The following is a 20,712-nucleotide window of genomic DNA, read 5'->3' on the forward strand; positions in this document are numbered from 1 at the left end:
TAGCGCAACTTTGGGAGCAAAAATTAATATAAGACACTGTCTTATTTTCGGGGAAACACGGCATTAATCTATGAGAACTATGTCTGAATTGCAGGGTGCAAAGAAGATGTTAAGCCTGGGGATAACTGGCCCAGAGGGGCATGAAATGTGTCGTCCAGAAGAAGTGGAAGCTGAAGCCACGCACAGAGCAATCACCATTGCGTACTCTGTGAACTGCCCCCTTTACGTAGTTCACGTGATGAGCAAGTCTTCAGCCAAGGTGATTGCTGATGCACGAAGGGAAGGTACGTTTCCTACCAAACATGTCTACTGAAGAGCTTCCCAGATCTCAAGGTCTGATCTTCCTTCCCTAAGTTCCAGAGGGAAGCAGTCCGTTCTCTGGGGAAAGGAGATATGTTTGTACATTATGTGATCTGGGTTGAGGGAGAGGAATGTAGACTCCTCATAGTCCCAGAACAGCCCTCATGCTTATGTAAGTACTGTTATGTTTGGTATCCATTTGATGTGCAGTAGTGCAAGCAAGTGAGTCAGTAGCAGCTGCGCCGCTCATGTAGAAGAGTGCACACGGAGAATTAGTAATCTTCCTTTTGGACTTCTAAGTTATGGTCAAACCTTCTCCTCACTTCCATCACCCCTTATTCACCAGCAGATGCTTCTGGATGCTCGTGCTTCTATTTGAAAGCAGGTATCTGCCAGTAAGACTCAGGATCAGGTCTCAGGAAATGTGGTTCAAGGGTAAAATGGTGCTCCCTGGGCCCTGTTGGGACTTGTCATGGTCTGCCAATTCTGCAACATATCTCTTCCTTTCATGCAGTATCCCTGAGAAGGAAGTGATGTGTACTGGTAAGCCTTTCCTCCTGATAAACAATCTCATTGGCAGTTTAGACAGTCAGTTGAATAAAGCACCAACATTTATTCTGCTAATAGGGAAGAGAGAGCTGCTTTATACTGAATGAGATCTCTGGTCTATCAAGGCCAACTTTATCTATTATGGGTAGCAGAGTAAGACTTTGACAGCTGGGCTGACAAGTCTGAAGTTGTCTGGATATTCTGACCCACCCAAGAGAAGGAGATTAGTGTTTCACCCAGTATTTTCCCATCTGTGTATTTTGGCCAGGTGTTGGGTGCTACAGCAAAGCTAGGCAACTTTATTTCTCATTCAAAATAATTAGTGTCTCTTTCCAGTTCCTAATCAAATCCATCCCCTGTCCAAAAGCTTCCACATTTTTACATTTATGCTGATATAAAATGTAAACTGCTACAAGGAACTCTTCAGCATCAGAAATGTCTTATATTCTGCATTGGGTGCAGTAACTCATAGCAAGAAAAATGTTCCCTGAAAAGTCAGCTCCTCTTGACCCTTTGAAAACCTGTTACTAAAAAGTCCTGCTGAAGAGAAGCTCTTATGTGGTCAGTGTAATTCTCCCCACATGTTCTGCATAAGGACCCTAACATTAGAGACATGTATTGTGGGTATAATTAAAACAGGAGAGAGGGGGAAATCCATCTTTTTTATTAATTACAACTAGTAAAGTTTTTAACAACACATATACTTTGAATAATATGACATCTTCAACAAGAAGTCTTTTGGGGTGTGTGTTTTAGCCTTTGCATGATTTACATGTATCTCTTTCACTGTTATTTTATTCTCAGCTTCATGTTCAGCACAGTGCCACCCTGGTTCTGTCCACTAGATGCCACTGTTGGCGATGCTGTGGAGTTCCACGCTGTTCTTTGCCTTTGCAAAATCATTCCATGATGTGTCTTCACAATCAAACATCAGAAACTGTAAAATCAGCCAAAATATGTAGGTCAAAGCAGAAATTTTGCCAAGGCAATCCAAAAACCTTCAGAAATGAAAGGTGTACAATATTTGCATTGTACCACGTGGCTTTTGTGAAAGCAGATAAATTCTGTCAACTGCCCGTCAATCTTTCCAGCTCCCTCTCTTTTTGTGTTATATGTGCCTACTCACCCACAAGACTCACATGAATATAAACTTATGGTTTTAATTAAGGCCACCTTTCCATTTTTCCCAACTTTTAAGAACTGTGTAAAATTCTGCCTTGGACTCGTAACATGAACCTTAATCCTGTGCTTATATGTCTATACACAGGGCTAGAAGATACTTAGTGGAATAAGAAGTGGCAAGTCACTCAAACAGACAGTTCTGCTATTTATTCAGATTCTAAATGACTAAGGAAAGAGTAGCGAAGTGATCCATCACTGGAACATTTTATTTGTTTAAAACACCAATGGATGCTTTTGTATCAGTGCAAAGAGACTTAAACAAGAATAACATTTAAAAGGCAGTGAATAAAGTACTATAGAGGACTTTTAAAAACCCTCTTCATCTGTTAATTCCTGTAGTTCACACAGAATGAGTTGTAACATCTGGCCTGCCAAATCAAATCCACCTTAACACTCTTCCTTATAATGTTTCTGCTCTCAGCTTTTGCAAGATTTTTGTAGTGCTTCCAAAATCTGCAAAAATGTTTTCACTAACGATTGTAGAATGGGGCAAAATACATGAATATGCTCACAATGGGCCACGATAGCTCCATTGCACAGCCACTGTCCCAGTATGACACAAGAGATTCAAAACAGGTGAAATGGAGGAGTTTCTGCTGTCCATTCCAATTGGGGAGGGGGGGCTAATTCAGACTTGAGGTTCTAGAATCCTGTAACAATGATGTAAAAACTCTCCTTGGCAACTGAAGGCTAAGATACACGTTACATTTTTGACAAGTTGGGTACAGCTTCCACTCACTTTTCCTGCAGTGTAACAGCAGATGCAGGCTTTTTTAAAGTCCCCAGGAGCTGCACTGGGCTTGGAGCGATGCACAGTCAACAGTACCAATATATAAGACACACACACACACACACACACACACACACACACACACACACACACACATCATTTTGGCTCAGGAAAATGGGCAGGAAAGAGAAAGGCCCTCTTTCCCCTGTCACCTGAGCCCAATTGAGTTTCTGGGAATTTAAAAAATGCCTGCCCTTGCCATGTGACTGAATGGAAAGCAAGTTGGGCCCAGGAAACCTGGACCAGCTCACAAAAAAAATAATTTTGCCCTCAGCCTCTCATGGCCTGCACTGATGAAATATAAAGGTAGGCTTGACCTAAGAAATGGAATTGGCATAGGCAGGGGCATACTGCCCAGGGGGACAGGGGGTCAAATATCCCCAGGCTGCGGCCATTTAGTCACATGGGGGTATGGAAAATCACCCCCTACCCTCCTCCTCCTTCCCCCCAGGACCATACACTGACTTCAAGATTTGGTGCCAAAAGATTTGTTTGGTCATGGTGGGGGGAGAGCAGCTGCCCATACGGGGGGAGGGGCCAGAAAACTCAGATTTTGCACTGAGCTACATTTTCCCCAGATACTCCTCTGGGCATAGGGAATGATCAAGAAAGAGACTGGAATCATTCCTATTAAAGTTTGGTTCATTCCTGGAATGAACTGGAATCATTCCTATTAAAGTTTGGTTTGCACAATCTACCATCAATCTACCATCAATCTATCATCAGTGCTTGATGTGCGCAGTAATCAATGCCCCCCACCCCCTTGAAGCAATTGCTTGATTGTGTCCTCACCGGTCAGAGGTCACAGCTTCTTACACATCCCGGAAACATGCCACTTTTCTTTGTTTCAAAAACATGAAAGAAAAAAGAATTGAAACGCGTCGTGGCACGTAGGCCAAATTAATATTACTGAATTCCCCGGCTGGAATGCAGGAGACTTCTGATTTCTGGACTGCAGATGAGGCTGTTAGTTACAGATAAGAAGGCCTCATTATACTAGTTGCACCAGTGATTCTGATTAAGGATGAGCACCGCTATCTTCTTTACTGTCTCATGAGTGATCTTTAAATTAATAATGACATAGAAATTTCTGTATCTTTGTTCTGGGAGATCCCAAGCCATCTGGTTGTGTGATGTAAAAATGGTATCATTTAAAGCCTGCAAGAGTTTTTGCAAAAAAAAAAGAAAAGAAAAGAAAGAAACTCTAAGGCCCCTCCCATATCAGTGCTGACTCAAATGCTTCGTTTTTTACTGTTGCTATTGCTATTGTTATTGTTCACAATATCTAAGAATCTAATGTGGCCAGACTTTGGCCAGCTATGTAGGACAGCATTGCTAGAAAGTTGTTTGTTCTTATTAATGTTAATCTATTTCTTCTTTTTTCCAGGGAAAGTTGTGTATGGGGAGCCTATAGCTGCCAGTCTTGCTACAGATGGAACTCACTACTGGGATAATGACTGGTCACATGCTGCAGCTTATGTGATGGGACCTCCACTGAGACCAGATACTTCAACTCCGGACTTTCTTATGAATCTCCTGGCAAAGTAATCAAACTTGGATTCCTCTGTGACTTCTTAGTAGGAGGCAGGCTCCTAACCCAGAATGCTTTTATACAGTAAGGCCAGCCTGAGTGGTTGGGGCCCAGTATATGTCAAAACTTGTTTCTCACAGACATTCAGTAGGCATGCATCAATTCTTCAGCTATGCGGCAACCAGATGGTACAGTTTTGCATCAGATTTTTCAAACAAACTGCAGTTTACTATGCAGTAATTGCTCATACACTCAGCATGGAGAGGCATGCAACCACCTGTGTAGCCAACCACTTACCAAGTGAGGAGGGTGAGGAGAAAAGCTTTGCAATTAATAGAATGGAGCTGCAAGATCCAACTGGTGACACCAAGAGAACTCTTCAGAACTGCAGTTCCTTTGATGACTGCATGCTAGGTTACAATTAACAAACATATGGTAAATTATTGCCCCTACCCGTGTACTAGGGAACTAACTGTACTATCCATCTGGAAGAAGAAGAGTTTGGATTTATATCCCCCCTTTCTCTCCTGTAGGAGACTCAAAGGGGCTTACAATCTCCTTGCCCTTCCCCCCTCACAACAAACACCCTGCGAGGTAGATGGGGCTGAGAGAGCTCCAAAAAGCTGTGGCTAGCCCAAGATCACCCAGCTGGCATGTTTTGGGAGGGCACAGGCTAATCTGAATTCCCCAGATAAGCCTCCACAGCTCAAGTGGCAGAGCAGGGAATCAAATCTGGTTCTCCAGATTAAGGTGCACCTGCTCTTTATTTTATTTATTTATTTATTTATTTAGATTTTTATACCGCCCCATCCCCAAAGGGCTCTGGGCGGTGTACAACAATTAAAACACAACATAAGTAAATAAACATTTAAAAGCAGCGATAAAATTCCCAATACATTTACAGAATATAAAACTCAAGGTTTAAATTTAAAGCTAAAATCAAGATATAGGTGGCATCCAGCGTTCCAATAATATAAAATCCCTCCCTCCCCACGGTAGAGGGAGGCATGGCGAGTCTCATTAGATGTTTGGTGGCCCAGATGTTAAGGGGCCCAGTGTTAAGGGGCCCAGGGAGGCATGGCGAGTCTCATTAGATGTTTGGTGGCCCAGATGTTAAGGGGCCCAGATGTTAAGGGGCACTATTGGCGGCTGGTTCCTCCAAAGGCCCAGCGGAACAGTTACAGGCCCTGCGGAACTCTTAACCACTACGCCACTGCTAGAAATCTACCAATCTTCTTATTGTTGCACCAGGCCCAGAACTAGCATGATGAGCAGTTTAGGAGTTGGGGTGCTGTGTAGTTTCCAGGCTGTTTAGGAGTTTAGGAGTTATTTTTTTCTATGGAGAAATCTGGAAAGGTCTTTAATAGATTTCACATGAAAAAAGGTGGCGAAAGTTGCTTTCTGACATCTTAATTTTTATCCTTACCATTATCTTTTGGCATTTGGGGAATGGGTACCATTCACTCGGAATAAAAATCCTGGCACCCTGCTAGTATTATTGAACAGCAATCATGGCATCCAAAGAAACCATGAAAGAATCCTCACTGAAAAATCATGTGCTACCTTTTATAAGTAGCACTGGCTCTTAATCCTTTTACTAACCTTCATGAAATCCTTATTCTTGGCATGATAGTTTTCTTGTTTGTCAAAAAGAGAGGAAAAACCAGAAGAATGGTTCATGTAAAAGTAAGTGGATTATGATGAAAAAGGAAAGAGATATGAAACACTGGAAATTATATTGGGGTTTGCATTCACTTTACTATGGATTGGTTTCTTTTAGTGGTGACCTGTCTGTGTCTGGGACAGATAACTGCACCTTTGACACCTGCCAGAAGGCTTTGGGGAAGGATGATTTTACAAAAATCCCAAATGGGTTAAATGGTGTGGAGGACAGAATGTCAGTTCTATGGGAAAAAGGTGTTGTAAGTATGACTTCTTCCATTGTTGTATGTAATATGATCCATGCGACGGTCACCTCGAGGTTGGATTACTGTAACTCGCTCTACGCGGGCCTTCCCTTGCGATTAATCCGGAAGTTGAAGCTGGTCCAGAATGCAGCGGCTCGGCTCTTGACAGGTGGTGATTATTCAGATCGTATCACCCCTGTGCTATGCCGTCTGCACTGGCTCCCAGTGGAGTTCCGGATTGTTTTCAAGGTGTTGGTATTGACCTTTAAGGCCTTACGCGGCATGGGGCCCTCATACCTACAGGACCGCATCACCCCTTATGTCCCACATAGACCGCTGCGCTCAGCAACGGCAGAACTGCTGGTGACCCCTAGCCTCTCGACATATATGGCTGGTTTCTACCCCGCCAGAGCCTTCAATGCTTCTGGTCCCCTGCCTGGTGGAATGCTCTACCTCCAGCTGTCCGGGCCCTGCAGGACCTTGGTGAGTTCTGCAGGGCCTGTAAAACGGAGCTATTCCACCGGGCTTTTGGAGAGGCCGACCGTGGTCCTACTGCCCCCCACCGAAACCGAAACTGAGGCTGCCTGTTTCCATCTTTTATTCTGGTTGGGCCTGATTTATTGATAACATCGCAGGCCCTACCTATCTCCTCCCGTCCTTGGCCTTGGTTCGGGCGCCGTTTTAAATAATGTTGTTTACAATATTTTTGTTGTTTTTAAATATTGCTGCATAGGTTTTAAGGGTTTAAGTTTTGCGTTGTTGTTTGTTGATTTATTGATTTGCTGTACATTGGAACAGCCATGTTGTGAGCCACCTTGAGCCCTTCGGGGATGAGGTGGCCTATAAGTCTAATTAATAAATCAATTAATCAATCAATCAATTAATAATTAATGATTAATTAATAATTAATATTAATAATTAATAATTAATAATAATTAACTAATGATAATAACTTAATAATTAATTAATAATTAATTAAATAGGATAGAATAGGATATTTAATTTATATACCGCCCTCCCCGAAGGGTTTAAGGCGGTGCACATCATAATAAATAAACAATACATGATAATACAACATGGTAATACAACAAGAAGCAAGCAAAACAACAATATCAATTGTACAAGCCCCACATGAGCCAACAGTTCAATAAATACTTAATCATTATATATCAGGTTAACAACTAATAACAGCTAATAGCTTAGAACATCAGCAGCAAACAGCAGCATAATAGTACATGTTACAATACAACATAACAATAATACAATAGCAATGTTAATATAATTTCCTAGCAGCAATTAATACAGTAACCTAAATCCACAATAAACATCATAACCTGACATAATATACAATAGTAATGACAGAACCATTTTAGCAGCAGTGACAAATTAGCCATTTGGTGTTAAGGAGATACACATGTGTTCTCAAAACGCTATTGATACCATTATCTGCACGTAGCCACCTTAGATATGTTCCTGAATACAATCTGGTGGCTCTCCTCAGCAAACGGGACCAAATTTGAAAAATGCATTTTATGAATGAACAAAATTGGAAATCTGAGGGGTTTCTGCCACATTCTATGAAGAGGCACTCACAGGATGCTTTCTTTGAATTCTTCAGTATATTTTTGGTAGTGTTTGATGATGGAACTCTCAGTCCAGCAAATGTGTGGTGTTTGGTAGTAGGAAGACAGGCTGCTTTGCAGTTAGCTGGAGTATTTCCTTTTTAAAGTAAATGCATATTTTTGCTTTTCTATACTGTTCTGCAGCACAGTGGCAAAATGGATGAAAACAGATTTGTGGCTGTTACCAGCACTAATGCAGCTAAAATCTTTAACATGTACCCAAAGAAAGGGAGAATTGCTGTGGGCTCCGATGCAGACATTGTCATTTGGGACCCAAAGGCTACAAGGTACGGTTCGAGTAATCAATGCGCATCTGTCCATCTCATCCTTGAGCAACATAATAAGAAGCATTTTTAAAAAATTTCAAATAGATATAAATCTTGATGATGGGCCAGTACCCCATTTGAACAATGCTGCATTTGAATTATTCACAGGATATTTGGTGCTAGCCACAGCACATCTGCGCAGAAGGTTTTGTTTAGTCAGAATGTTTTTAAAAATCTATCTGGACTGCTGACCGTATAGGAAAATTACACCGCCTGTACTTTATACTAATTGCCATTTCCTGAAGATGGTCAATGATTAAAAGTAATCCCAAGGCAATTGCATCTTAGAGGAGCTTGTGTCCACATCGTGGTACTTGAGAACACCTAAATGATGTATCAAGGACTCTAAAACACTTTGCTGAATATCAGCAGTAACATCATTATATCTAATTCTGAATATGGCCTTCCATACAATGGGACCAGAGGCAGACAAGAGTGATAATCTACAAACGTGAGGGTTTGCAAGGGAACCCCCCCTCCCCGAAAAACAGAAGTAACATGTATAGCTTTAAGAGATAATTGCCCACTAAGATCTCACAAGACTAATCTGAGATCTTGGTGGCTATGTTAGGGGCTGTTAGGTAATCAAAACAATATTGTGACCCCTTCCAAGCCTTGGTCTCTATCAATCATAGACTGGACTTGAGAGAAAGACTGAAAAATGTCAGAAGGTGGAAGGGAAGGAAGGAAAAGGAGAGAGAAGAAGAAGCTAAAGGGGAGGCATACATGATTGTCAGGTGGGTGTGAGAGAGAAAGAGGGAGAGATTGCCAAGAAGCATGATAAACTGAAGGCTGAGGGAGGACATATAAAGGAAGCTTGTGTGGTGGGAGGGAGAAAAGGAAGTGGTGAGAGGAGAGAGGCCGTCAGGGCTGTCAGTGGGAAAGAAAGAGGAACGGGTACAGGAAGAAAATGTGATGTCAAGATTGTAGTGCTCAACACGTGACTGAATCAAGTAGCAGCAAGCATGTAACTTTTCTGCTGGTGGAGATTCCAGCATATTCATAGAACTGTTGTGGCTGGTTCAAACATACAGGTACTTCATTTAGTTTCTGTACTCTGAGGCCTGGTCTACACACATACATAAACCATCCCTTGAATATTACTGATGATTAGCAGCTGAATGTGCAGTGGTGGGATCCAAAAATTTTAGTAACAGGTTCCCATGGTGGTGGGATTCAAACTGTGGCGTAGCGCCAATGGGGCTGGGCGGGGCATGACGGGGGCGTGGCCGGGCATTTGGGGCAAGACTGTGGCAAGGATGCAGCCGCTGCGCCGGTCCTTGGGCGGGAAACAAATGCACGCAGGCGCAGGCTGCCACGCACGCCGGTGCACCTCCTGCTAGACTGCTTCCAGTTCTGCGCGCTACTGCTGAGAGGAGGGGCGTCACTAAGGCAAAAATCACGTGGCAAAATCACCCATTAGTAACCCCCTCTCGGCACACACAAATAATTAGTAACCTACTCTCGGGAACCTGTGAGAACCTGCTGGATCCCACCTCTGTGAATGTGTGAAGTGCTTCCATAGGAAACTGCTTCCATAGTTATAAGTATGGCCCAGTATGTCTAATTTCTGTGTGTGGCAGCTGGTAGCAGCTGCCACCAGAATGTAAGCGATAGGATTGCAGTTACACACTATCCCCGGTCTCTGTGGCTTTGCAAACCAAATTCTGATGGATTTGCAACGATGCAGTACTAAGAAGATTCCCTGTGTAGTGGATGAGTAGAAACCCAAAGATTTCCCATGGTGGCCACCACCACAGGGAAGTACAGAAAACATGGGCTAGCAGTGGCGTAGCGCCAACGTGGTGAGGGGCGACGGCCCGGGTGGAGTCATGGTGGGGGCGTGGCCAAGGTGTGGTGGGGGATGTTCCGGAGGAGTTCCGGGGTGGGGGCGGGCATTGCTGCAGCAGGGGCACAGGGTGCGTGCGCCCCGGGTGCAGTTTCCCCTTGCTACACCTCTGTGGACTAGTGATACATCTTTGATTATGGACTAGTGATACATCTTTGATTATTTACCACCTTGCAGGTTGGTGTTAATATGTCTTAATAAATTGTTGAGATTATGTAGATAGTTTTTGATTGATTGTCCTGCAGCCAAATGCACTGTACTTCATTTATACCCTCGGTGTGACTTAGCTTCTAGTATTATTGTTTGTTAATAACCAGAGGAAAACAGCTTAAAGCACAGGTTTCCACCGTGGCACTTGTGGCTACCTTGGTGTCCACCAGCATCTTTCATGGCTCACGCAAAGTGGTTTTAGAAAGTGTGGGGGACCAGATGGGGCATTTGCCAGGCAGCACTTCTAATTTGCCTCTGGAAATCTGATGGACTGTGCAGATTTTTTTAAAAAAAGAATGTTGTTTTGGCAGCAGCTGCCATCACAATACATGAATTTTCACTGCATGACTAAAGGTCATGTACATAAACTGGGCGTATGCAAGAAAATGTTGCAAAACAGCATGTTCATTTTTAAAAAGCATGATGTTAGACAGAGTGTCTGCCTGAAATGTTGAGTTACTCTTCACGTTATGCACAGTCTCCCTGACATTTTGTGGTTGGCTCCACTCCTAATGCAGCCATTTGTGTTTGTGCCCACTATCATTTAAAGGAACCACAGTGCAGTGGCCATTCATCAGTGCCATTCATTTTGACTTAAATATATTTAGACATTTCTCCCTTTTGGCAGAAGCTTATGGCATAGGCAGCAGGGCTTTTTTGCAGCTTTTGTACAAGTATTGGAAGATTGGTAGACTTTGGTTATAGGGTCTGGTGTCTCAGCCTGATCTTTCAATGTGCTCCTCATTTATCAGGCTATAAACAAAGCTCCCTTTCCCTCCTCCTTTCCTTCCCCTTTGTGCCTTTCTTCCATTACCTCAGTTTCCACCTCCCTCCCCCCCCCCCAGCCTTTTTGGTTCTCCCCTTCCCCCTTTTTGGTTCTCCCCTTCCCCCTCCCCTCCCCTTGTCCTTCCTCTCCCTTTTTCTGAGTAGGCTGATTCTAGGGAGTGGGTGAGTTGTAATCAATGGAACTGGAGTTACTGGAATGGGTCCCAGTTTGGGACTTGAATGGAGTACAATGAAATGTAAAGTCTTTGTAAATTTATATTTTAATTGTGAATTGATCAACTTGAGTCATTGTAATTGTTTATTGGATTATATTAACTATGTTTGTATCGATTTAAATGGTCGTGAGCCATCCTGAGCCCGGCCCTTAGCTGGGATAGGGCAGGGTAGAAATCAAATAAAAGTAAAGTTAAGTAAAACATAAGTGACAGAGTGCCATTATCAAGAAGTTGACACTTGACCTGTGACGTTTTTCATCCACCTTAGAGGATGGTTGTAAAGATGCATTTCTCCTTCCTGGGAGAGCAGTTTGTTTGGGTAAGATTTTCTGTGTTCTTCCAAACATAATTTAAATGCTTGATCAAAAACCGAACCTGTTGGCTCAGACTTTGCTCCTGTCCCTTCTGTATTTATCCATTGTCCTCGAAGAGAGCAAGACCAAACATTTATGAGCATTCAGGACTGGCTAGTTGTATTGCCTTAACAGAGCCAGAAGAGGGAGCACTTAGCCTAGAAAGAAGGAGGAAGCAAAGCTGACAGGCAGCCTTCCACCATCTGAAATCTCTCTTGCAGTGGCTATCTGCCAGTATCTTAAAATCCAACCTAAATGCTGGGCTTGCCACCTACATAAATGAACAGGGATATGCACATTTATTAGCTAAAGAAACAGGGCAACATCTACAACAAAAATGCCTATTAGTTATTGCCAATATAATAACGTAAATAAAATAAGAAAGCTAATGACATCAGTTAATATTTGTCATTCTGGCACCTAAGTTCAGACTCAGATGTTGAATTCCGATGCCATGTCAAATTTATACGAAGTCCGAAAGTGTATGAGTCTCTCCTCGCTTTTCACAAGGAGCACAAATGAAGGCATCCTGGGCTGTGTTCACACATCATTGAACATTGGTGTGCTACGGCAATAAGCTATATCTGGATTCTTTTGTCCATATACAAAAACCCAATGACAAATTATTGGAATAGCCTCCCCATAATGCCATGTTTAACGATGTGTGAATGCAGAAATGGTTCAAAACTCCTGTTACCTTCTTGATAAACACAAATCATCGGTTCATTTTTTTTCTGTTTTAAGCAAAAAGTTTGTCAGGGGTCTCCACAAATACTTCTAGCTGTATAGACAGAAAGACAGACAGACGGACCCATCTACCTATCCACCAACCCACCAACCCACCTACCCACCTACCCACCTACCCACCTACCCACCTACCCACCTACCCACCTATCTATCTATCTATCTATCTATCTATCTATCTATCTATCTATCTATCTATCTATCTATCTATCTATCTATCTATCTATCTATCTATCTATCTATCTATCTATCTAATCAGTGAAGAGGCAGAAAGATACCATAAAGTAAAACACACTTCCTAAGTCAGACATTGTGGAAGGAATAGAATTCCCTTGACATTTTTAATTGCATTTGGGGAGTGGGGAGACAGTTATAAGAGAGAAAGCTGGGCTACTTCCATCCCTTAAAGTAAGATGCCGCTGTTCCCTTGATTGCTTGCACGCTGGGAGGAAAACTTAATATCATGGCTGCTATCTATTTCTTTTCTACCTGGTATAGCATTCTCACAGAATAAAAATGCAGTCTGTGATGCTGGCCTAAAGCAACAGATAGATGTTGATGCATGACTGGGGAGAATTGGGAAATTTTCACTGAAAGCCTTTGGAGAGCATTTAGACATCCCTGTGAAAAATGACCAAGGTGTTGTAAGACTACCCCAAGAAATCTATATAAATCAACTGTATTAACCATTCTGGTTTAATAACAGAGTTCAGGATACAACCTTCTTTCTTTTTTCCTTAAAGATCTTTTTTTCTTAAAGAGCTGACTTTAAGATGTGCTAAAGTTCTCATTTCTTTTTTGGTAGAGTTCACTGGTTCCGTTGTTCAACACACTGTCTTCATTTGGTTCTGAATGATATCACAAGCCCTGTTAGAACACTGTGTTTGTGATACTGAAATGCTGGCTTTTTCAGCAATACCAATCCTATGTATGTTGTAGAGTCCTGTTACCTGAAATGTGGGTATAGAGCATATGGGCTGATTTTGTGGTTGATTCAGCCATGGAATTTTAGCAATCTCAGTAAGAACTGACCTCATTATTCATTTCTACAGTATTCAAGACCTTGCCTTTTTCAACAGAGGTTGAAAATGGGAGCTCAGGTTATGCATATATATATTTTCCGCCTCTCTGGATCTGCAACATCTACAGTTGTTGGGAAATACCTCCACACAGTAGCAAAATAAGTGGGCTATGTGTAGGTGACAATTCTTTGAAGACGAAAATAAGAAAAAGTGCTTTCGGCCAGACTCTTTTTTAGACACAATATTGAAGTGTCTAAATGTTTTTGACAGGACTTTGCACGGATTTTTATTGACGTCATTTCCACACTAGTCCAGAGTGGACATCAATTCATTTAAGTTTTGTGGCGATTCTAAACAACACTGTTCCACTCTCTTGAATTGCCAGTTAATCCTGTAAAGTAAAATAAAATCTGATATGTGGTTGTATAGCCATAAAAGGTAATTAAAATCCCTAACTCTGCAAGGAAGTAGAACTGAGTAATAGGGTGATTCAGGAATGCCGTAGTCACATGTGGTCACAAGATCTAAGTAAGAAATAGAAGTCTGTTTGAAAGAAGGGACAAGGAGTAGCAGAAAGAAATGAGAACTTGCCTAAAACAAGACTTCTGAGGAGTTGACAGTTGTTTTGTAATGGTTATGGCCCATATTAATGTTAACCAAAAGGGTATAATGTGATGTCTGTAGCATTACTCAGTCCATAATATGAGACTGCATCAGTGGTGGGATTCAAAAATTTTAGTAACAGGTTCCGATGGTGGTGGGATTCAAACAGTGGCGTAGCGCCAATGGGGCTGGGCAGGGCACGACGGGGGCTTGCCCAGGCATTACAGGGATGGGGCATTCCTGGGCAGAGCTGTGGCAAGGACACAGGGCGCGGACGCCCCAGGTGCAGTTCCAGGTGCAGTTCCTGACTGTTTAAAGTATTAAAAAAGCAATATACCGAGAGGTAGTGTATTATTTCTTTTTTATATAATTATATTGATTGATTTTAAATAATAACATAAGTAAGGAGAGAAACCAAAAACTGTTTAGAATTGTTAACATATTACAAACATATCTAATTGTCTATCTCTCTCAACCCCCTCCCAACTAAAACATCCTATATTGCCTCCCTCCTTCCCATGTTTCCCTCCCTCCCTACTTTCTACTTCCCCTTCAGAAAAAAGAAAATGAAAAATCTTTACCTATAATACTTTCCCAAACTTTATAGCAATGAACAAAAAAAATAGAATTACTATATATTGCATTATTTCATACAGTTCATACACACGTGGGAGGGTGCCGTGGGGGGCAGGGGGTCGCAGGGGGCCCTGGGGGTAATTTTGCATCCCCCATGATGAGATTTGTTGTACCCAGGGACAGAGATTACCCCTTTGTCCCTAGTGGAGTTAATCATTAATAACCAGCTCTCCAAACTGAGAAAAATTTAGTAACTGGTTCTACCCAGTGGCGTATCTGCCTAGGGACAAGGGGTACCCCTTGTCCCCGGGCGCCACTCTTCTAGTCACATGGGGGGCGCAAAATCAGCCCCCCATGTGACCCCATGTGACCAGGAAGTCCTGCTGTCTCATCGTTTTCACATGCCTCGACACCATCCAGCAGGGGGAGTCTGTTGGGGGGGAGGTGGGGACCCTAGACCTTGCCCATGTCCATGGTGACATGGGCGAGGTCTAGGACAGTGGGGGTGGAGTCTGGGGCATCAGGGGCGGAGCTAGGGGGTGGGGGGCAGAGGGGGGGTGGCAGAGCCTGGGGGCATCCTGGAGACAATTTGTCTCCGGGCGCCATTTACCCCTGGTACGCTTCTGGTTCTACCGAATAGGTGCAAATAGGCTGCATCCCACCTCTGGACTGCATTAATTCTCAACGGCCCTTTCAGCAAAAGAAACTTACAGTGTTTTCACGCTGGAAATAAAATATTTCCTCTGTGAAGTTCCGCATTGTTTTCCCCCCTTTGGTTCCAAAAACGTTTCCAAGCAGTGGTAAAAAGATAATGCTGTACTTTGTGAAATTTTAATTAGCCCAGAATCAAATTTATCTTCAGACTTCTGTACTGAACAATTTCAGTGTTTTCTCTACTTCTTTAGATAGCTAATAAAGGTATTTTTACTGTGTAAAGCTGTACACTACCTGCATTACTAAACCACTCCTGTTTCAATGTTCAGTATAGTAAAATGATTGTATTTGGGGGATTTTATAACTGGGAACTTAAGCCCCCACAGAATATATTTCCTTGTTTGCTAATTACTTACAAAATTTTCTTCCATAGTTTTTGAGCAGTATGTAGTATTTATTTGCACAGAACCATTCATCAGTATCTGCTTCATATCAAAAAGAACTCTTCATTTCTCAAAAGTGTGTATCATGCTGCATCTGTAAAGGTACCCTGAAAAGAAATTCTGTCAAAATGGTTAAGAAGCTTTAAGGTAAAGTTTCCCCTTCCATCGTGTTCGACCCTGGGGTACCACTACAAGCAGTGATTTCATAGGCAAGCCGTTTTTGTGGGTTAGTTTGCCATTGCTTTCTCTAGCTATTCTTTACCCCCTAGCTATGTGCTAGGTACTCATTTACTGACCAAGGAATGGCTGGATGGCTGAGTTGACCATGAGCCAGCTGCCAGGATATCTGACCCACAGGGGGCTCGAACTCCTGACCTTGTGAGTGGCAGTTCAAGCACTTAACCACTACGCCACGCGGCTCCTTAAGAGGCTTTAGCCTTTTTCTTTTTCTATTTTATTTACCATATTTATATCTCACACTGTCGATCTTTGAGGAGACTACCTTTGCTGCTGCCAAAAAAGACTTTGGTCCAAGTATTTGCTTGGTAACTCCAGCAATGCAGAATGGAGCTGCTGCAGGGAAGTATAACGAGAGAGGCTATCCTGCAAGCGTTAAGGTGCCAAACAGTGGGGAATTTCTTATGTACATACTCGTGTATAAGTCGACCCGCATATAAGTCGAGGCACCTAATTTTACCACAGAAAACTGGGAAAACTTATTGACTCGCATGTAAGTCGAGGGTGGGAAATGCAGCAGCTACTGGTAAATTTCAAAAATAAAAATAGATACCAATAAAATTACATTAATTGAGGCATCAGTAGGTCAAATGTTTTTGAATATTTATTTCAAAGAAAAACAGTAAACTAGCTCTGTAAGTGGAAAAGGGTCAACAAAAACAATATGGTCTCAACAATAACTTTAAAAGTACACAAACCTTAGCTCAATCAGCAACCAAGAGTTAAAATCCTTCAAAAATGGATTTTTGGTCAGGGGAGGAATGTTTATGTTAGCAGTACCAAGATTTCAGAGTATCTTTAAGAGACCCTTCTGATGATACCACCCAGATTTGGTAAAGTTTGGTTTAGGGGGTCCAAAGTTATGGACCCTCAAAAGGGTAGCCCCATCTACTATTAGCTTTCATTGGAAACAATGAGGGATGGGAGCACCCACTTTGGGGATCCATAACTTTGGACCCCCTAAACCAAACATCACCAAACCTGGCTGATGTCAGAAAGAGATTATTCTGATGATACCACCCAGGTTTGGTGAAGTTTGGCTCAAGAGGTCCAAAGTTATGGACCCTCAAAATGTAGCCCCATCTACGATTAGCTCCCATTGGAAACAATGGGGGATGGGGACACCCTCTTTGGGGGTCCATAAGTTTGAACCCCCTGAACCAAACTTTACCAAACTTGGGTGGTATCATCAGGAGAGTCTCTTGAAAAATCCCTGAAATTGTGGTGTTGTTAACCTAAAAACTGCACCCCCTGGCGGCCAACAAAGTAAAAACCCTAAAATATTTTTTAAAATACATCTCACTCGAGGGGGGCTTTTTCAGCACAAAAATGTGCTGAAAATTTTGACTCATATGCGAGTATATACGGTATATGGTTCCTCTTTGAACACAAGACACATTCATTGGGAACTCCAAAATATGGGGAAAATTTAGGTGAGGGTTTTGAAGCTGTCATTCATGGAAATAAATCAGAATGCTGCAGACCCAAATGCAAATTCTAGTTTTCATGTTCAATCTAAAGTACAAACATGGGCTCAAATGTTATTTCCATTTAAGGTATATGGTTAGCTGAACCCACACTCAGATGTATACAGAATCAATCGGTATTCTTAACTTTTGGCCTGTGACATTGTAAATAGTCTAGAGTGTCTGTTAATAAGTTATTTTCTGACAAGGGAAAATCTTGCAGTAGTCTCTTCATAACTTAAGAAAAAAAACACACGCTGCTCCTATATTTTTATGCAGACAACTAAAGGGCAACTGATCAAAGATTTACTATTTTAGTACTGAATTATATGCAAGATTTTCCTAGTACCCTCATTTTCTATAGGAGTGTATTCCTGATAATTTCATGCAAGAGTTTGATGGCGCTATTTTTCTTCAGCACACAAAGGAAGATCATATGCTTTTCATCTGCATGCCTTTTTATTTTAGATAAAAGAGAAGAACAAATAAAGTAGCCGCAAAAGTCAGTCTCCGGGAAGAACACAGTGTTCATTTTCTGTGCCAGGCAGTTGCACCAAATATCATCGGCCTTCTTCAGGGTGCAAATTCCTACTTGTTTTATGGGAGCATTGCTGAATTGTTTTCTTCTCATTAACTTAAAGCATATCCTGTTTTTCCTACACACAAAGCTTGTGCCTTTTTTGTTCTTCTGTCTTTCAGTCATTCTCAGAGCGCAGCACAGCTAGAGTTATCAAGCTCCAGATATGACCTGGAGTTCTCTCAGAATTACAGCTGATCTACAGAAATGTTCTTCAGGAGGATATAGCTTTGAAGGGTAGACTGTATTATACACCATAGACCAGTGGTGGCGAACCTATGGTACGGGTGCCAGAGGTGGCACTCAGAGCCCTCTCTGTGGGCACGTGCAAACAGAGTTGCCCCCAATCACCCCAAATAAATCTAGGCTGGCCTGAGCCACTCGGCTTGATTATTAGCATTAAACCCAAGACCTAGTTTGGGGGAAGCAGTGTAGGTAACCTTGATAAGCGCTGTTAAACCCCACTGATTTTCATGTGAAGAACTAAAGTGTGATCCTTTACCTGGGAGCAAGCTCGGTTGCTGGCAATGGGGCTTGCTTCTGTGTAAACCATCCTAGGGTCGTGATTCACTTGTTGGAAAAGTTGCACGGTTGCTTCAAAGCAGAGCCACAGACTACCATGAAGCTTACTCCCAAGTAACGCATGCCTCGGAGCCAGCTGTTTTTTTCTAAACTAAAACCTCAGTATTCAGGTTAAATTGCCGTGTTGGCACTTTGCGATAAACAAGTGTGTTTTGGGTTGCAATTTGGGCACTTGGTCTCAAAAAGGTTCGCCATCACTGCCATAGACTCTCTAAGAAAGTTCTAAAGTGATGAGCTTCCTTTGATCCCCAAACTCTACCCTTCCTAGGCCCCACCCTCAAATCTCCAAGAATTTCACAAGCCAGAACTGGCAACCCTTACTTTTTGTTTCTCTTTCTCTTTCTCTCTCCCTCTCTCTCTCTCTGCTTTTTGCTATTGTCTGTATTTTGCTAATAATTACACCTACCAACTTGATTTATCAGCTTATTAGATGGCTGTGTGACAACCATAGTGACTTCAGGACAATGTGTCATTTCTACTCCCAGCTTCACACTGCTCCTGCCAGCCACCATTTCCATGCATTTCTGTACCACTGTTATATGGAATACCTTTAACCATGCAGGGAAAAAAATCTATTTTTGTAATTAAATATTTATTTATTTATTTATTTATTCATTCATTCATTCATTCATTCATTCATTCCACTTTTATACCGCCCTCCCCCATGAGAGAAGTTCATAGTTCAGTGGTTGAGATCATGTTTTGTAGGCATAAGGTCCCAGATTCAGCCCTTCCACATATTCATGGTCAGCACTGGCTCACGGGCTAGACAATGGGTCATATCACATCCTCCTTACCCTCCATTGTTGGCATTTGGAAGAGGAGGAAACACCCTTAGCAGAAGGCCTCAACGAAGTTGCTGGAGCTATGGCTTCCTTGCTGTGTAGGCAAGTAGCTGCTGACTGATAAGCAAGAAAGTGATGTTATCACTGATGCCTGCCGCTGAGGGCATGCCTTGCCCTTCAGTGGCATTCAAAGGATATTCACTGGGAACCCTACATGCACTGTGTAACGGAATTGCCCCACCTTGAAGGGTTGGTGTGAAACAGTCCTGCTTATAGAGGCCTGGGTGACACTTAAAGTAATGCAGCAGGCCCCAATTTACATAGAAGCAAAGTGATTGGTCGTTGGGAGGCACAGTTGCCTATGGCCAATGTTAGGGGGCGATATAATGCTGACAAGATAGACAGAACAGAACCTGTCAGAAGAAAAAGAAGAAGAAGAGTTTGGATTTATATCCCCCCTTTCTCTCCTGTAGGAGACTCAAAGGGGTTTAGAATCTCCTTGCCCTTCCCCCTCACAACAAACACCCTGGGAGGTGGGTGGGGCTGAAGAGAAGGAGACATTAGAACAGTCTTGTGTGTGCTGAGGTGAACAGCTTGGAGTTCTGCTCAGTACAGATCAGATCTGAACAGATCAGTTTGAGAACAGCTTGTGTTCAGCTTGAGAGCAGAGTCTGAAGAGTGGAGTCTCTCAGTTCTGACTCTTGTGAAGAGGGATTCTGATCCAGCTCAGATAGCTGGCAGAATTCTGGTAACTCTCTTCAAGCGGAGGAAGCTTGTGCAAGGCCAAGGAAGGCCCTGGCTTTTGGTGCAGAGCGAAGCGCCAGCCAGAGGCTTGTCAGTGGACACTGACCGGACCTAGGAGTCTGTCCAGCCCCTGTGCCATACCAGTCTGAAGAGGGCCCAAACCTCTAGGCAGAGAGGGTTTGGTGTGTGTGAGTGAGGGAGGCTGTGTAATGCCAGAAACTCACAGGGCCAGGACTGAGGGTATGTGAAACAGTGGGTAGTGGAAGAGTAAGGTCAAGGGTGTGTCTGTGGAGAAGAGTAACTCATATTAAAGCCAATTCGTTTATTGAAAAACACCTGCGTGTGTCTCTGTGTGTGTTAAGTCTGAGGAACCACCAAATATCAAAAGCTTATTTGAAGGTTATTTCTGAGCCAGTTAAAGAAGAATCTTTTGTTTCAAAAATAAACTTTTATTTATTTTGTTCAAATTCCCTCATGCCAGTACATGTCTGTGAGTGTGTGATTGATAACGTGGGTGACTGACTAGAAACCCCAGCCATCGTGAGTTCCCTCCAAAATTATTAATTAAGGGACCCTGTAGGAACTTCCCCTCAAGCAAGAGTGAGAGGTGGGAATCCTTGAAAATACTGGTGGCTAGAAGCGGTGTGGGGTTTTCTAGA

At 42.6% G+C, this 20,712-nt stretch overlaps 1 protein-coding gene across 1 annotated transcript in view; it reads left to right on the forward strand.

Moving 5' to 3' along the window:
- The window catches only part of DPYS (dihydropyrimidinase), a 43,772-nt gene that overhangs the window by 15,467 nt on the left and 7,593 nt on the right, over positions 1-20,712 (forward strand). Inside the window, exons 4-7 of the mRNA XM_048508385.1 lie at positions 95-284; positions 4,209-4,365; positions 6,133-6,274; positions 8,026-8,168. Coding sequence (XP_048364342.1) covers positions 95-284; positions 4,209-4,365; positions 6,133-6,274; positions 8,026-8,168 — 632 coding nt within the window. The remainder of the gene's footprint in view (positions 1-94; positions 285-4,208; positions 4,366-6,132; positions 6,275-8,025; positions 8,169-20,712) is intronic.

The sequence above is a fragment of the Sphaerodactylus townsendi genome, linkage group LG09 (assembly GCF_021028975.2).
Source record: "Sphaerodactylus townsendi isolate TG3544 linkage group LG09, MPM_Stown_v2.3, whole genome shotgun sequence".
In the NCBI taxonomy this organism is placed as follows: Eukaryota; Metazoa; Chordata; class Lepidosauria; order Squamata; family Sphaerodactylidae; genus Sphaerodactylus; species Sphaerodactylus townsendi.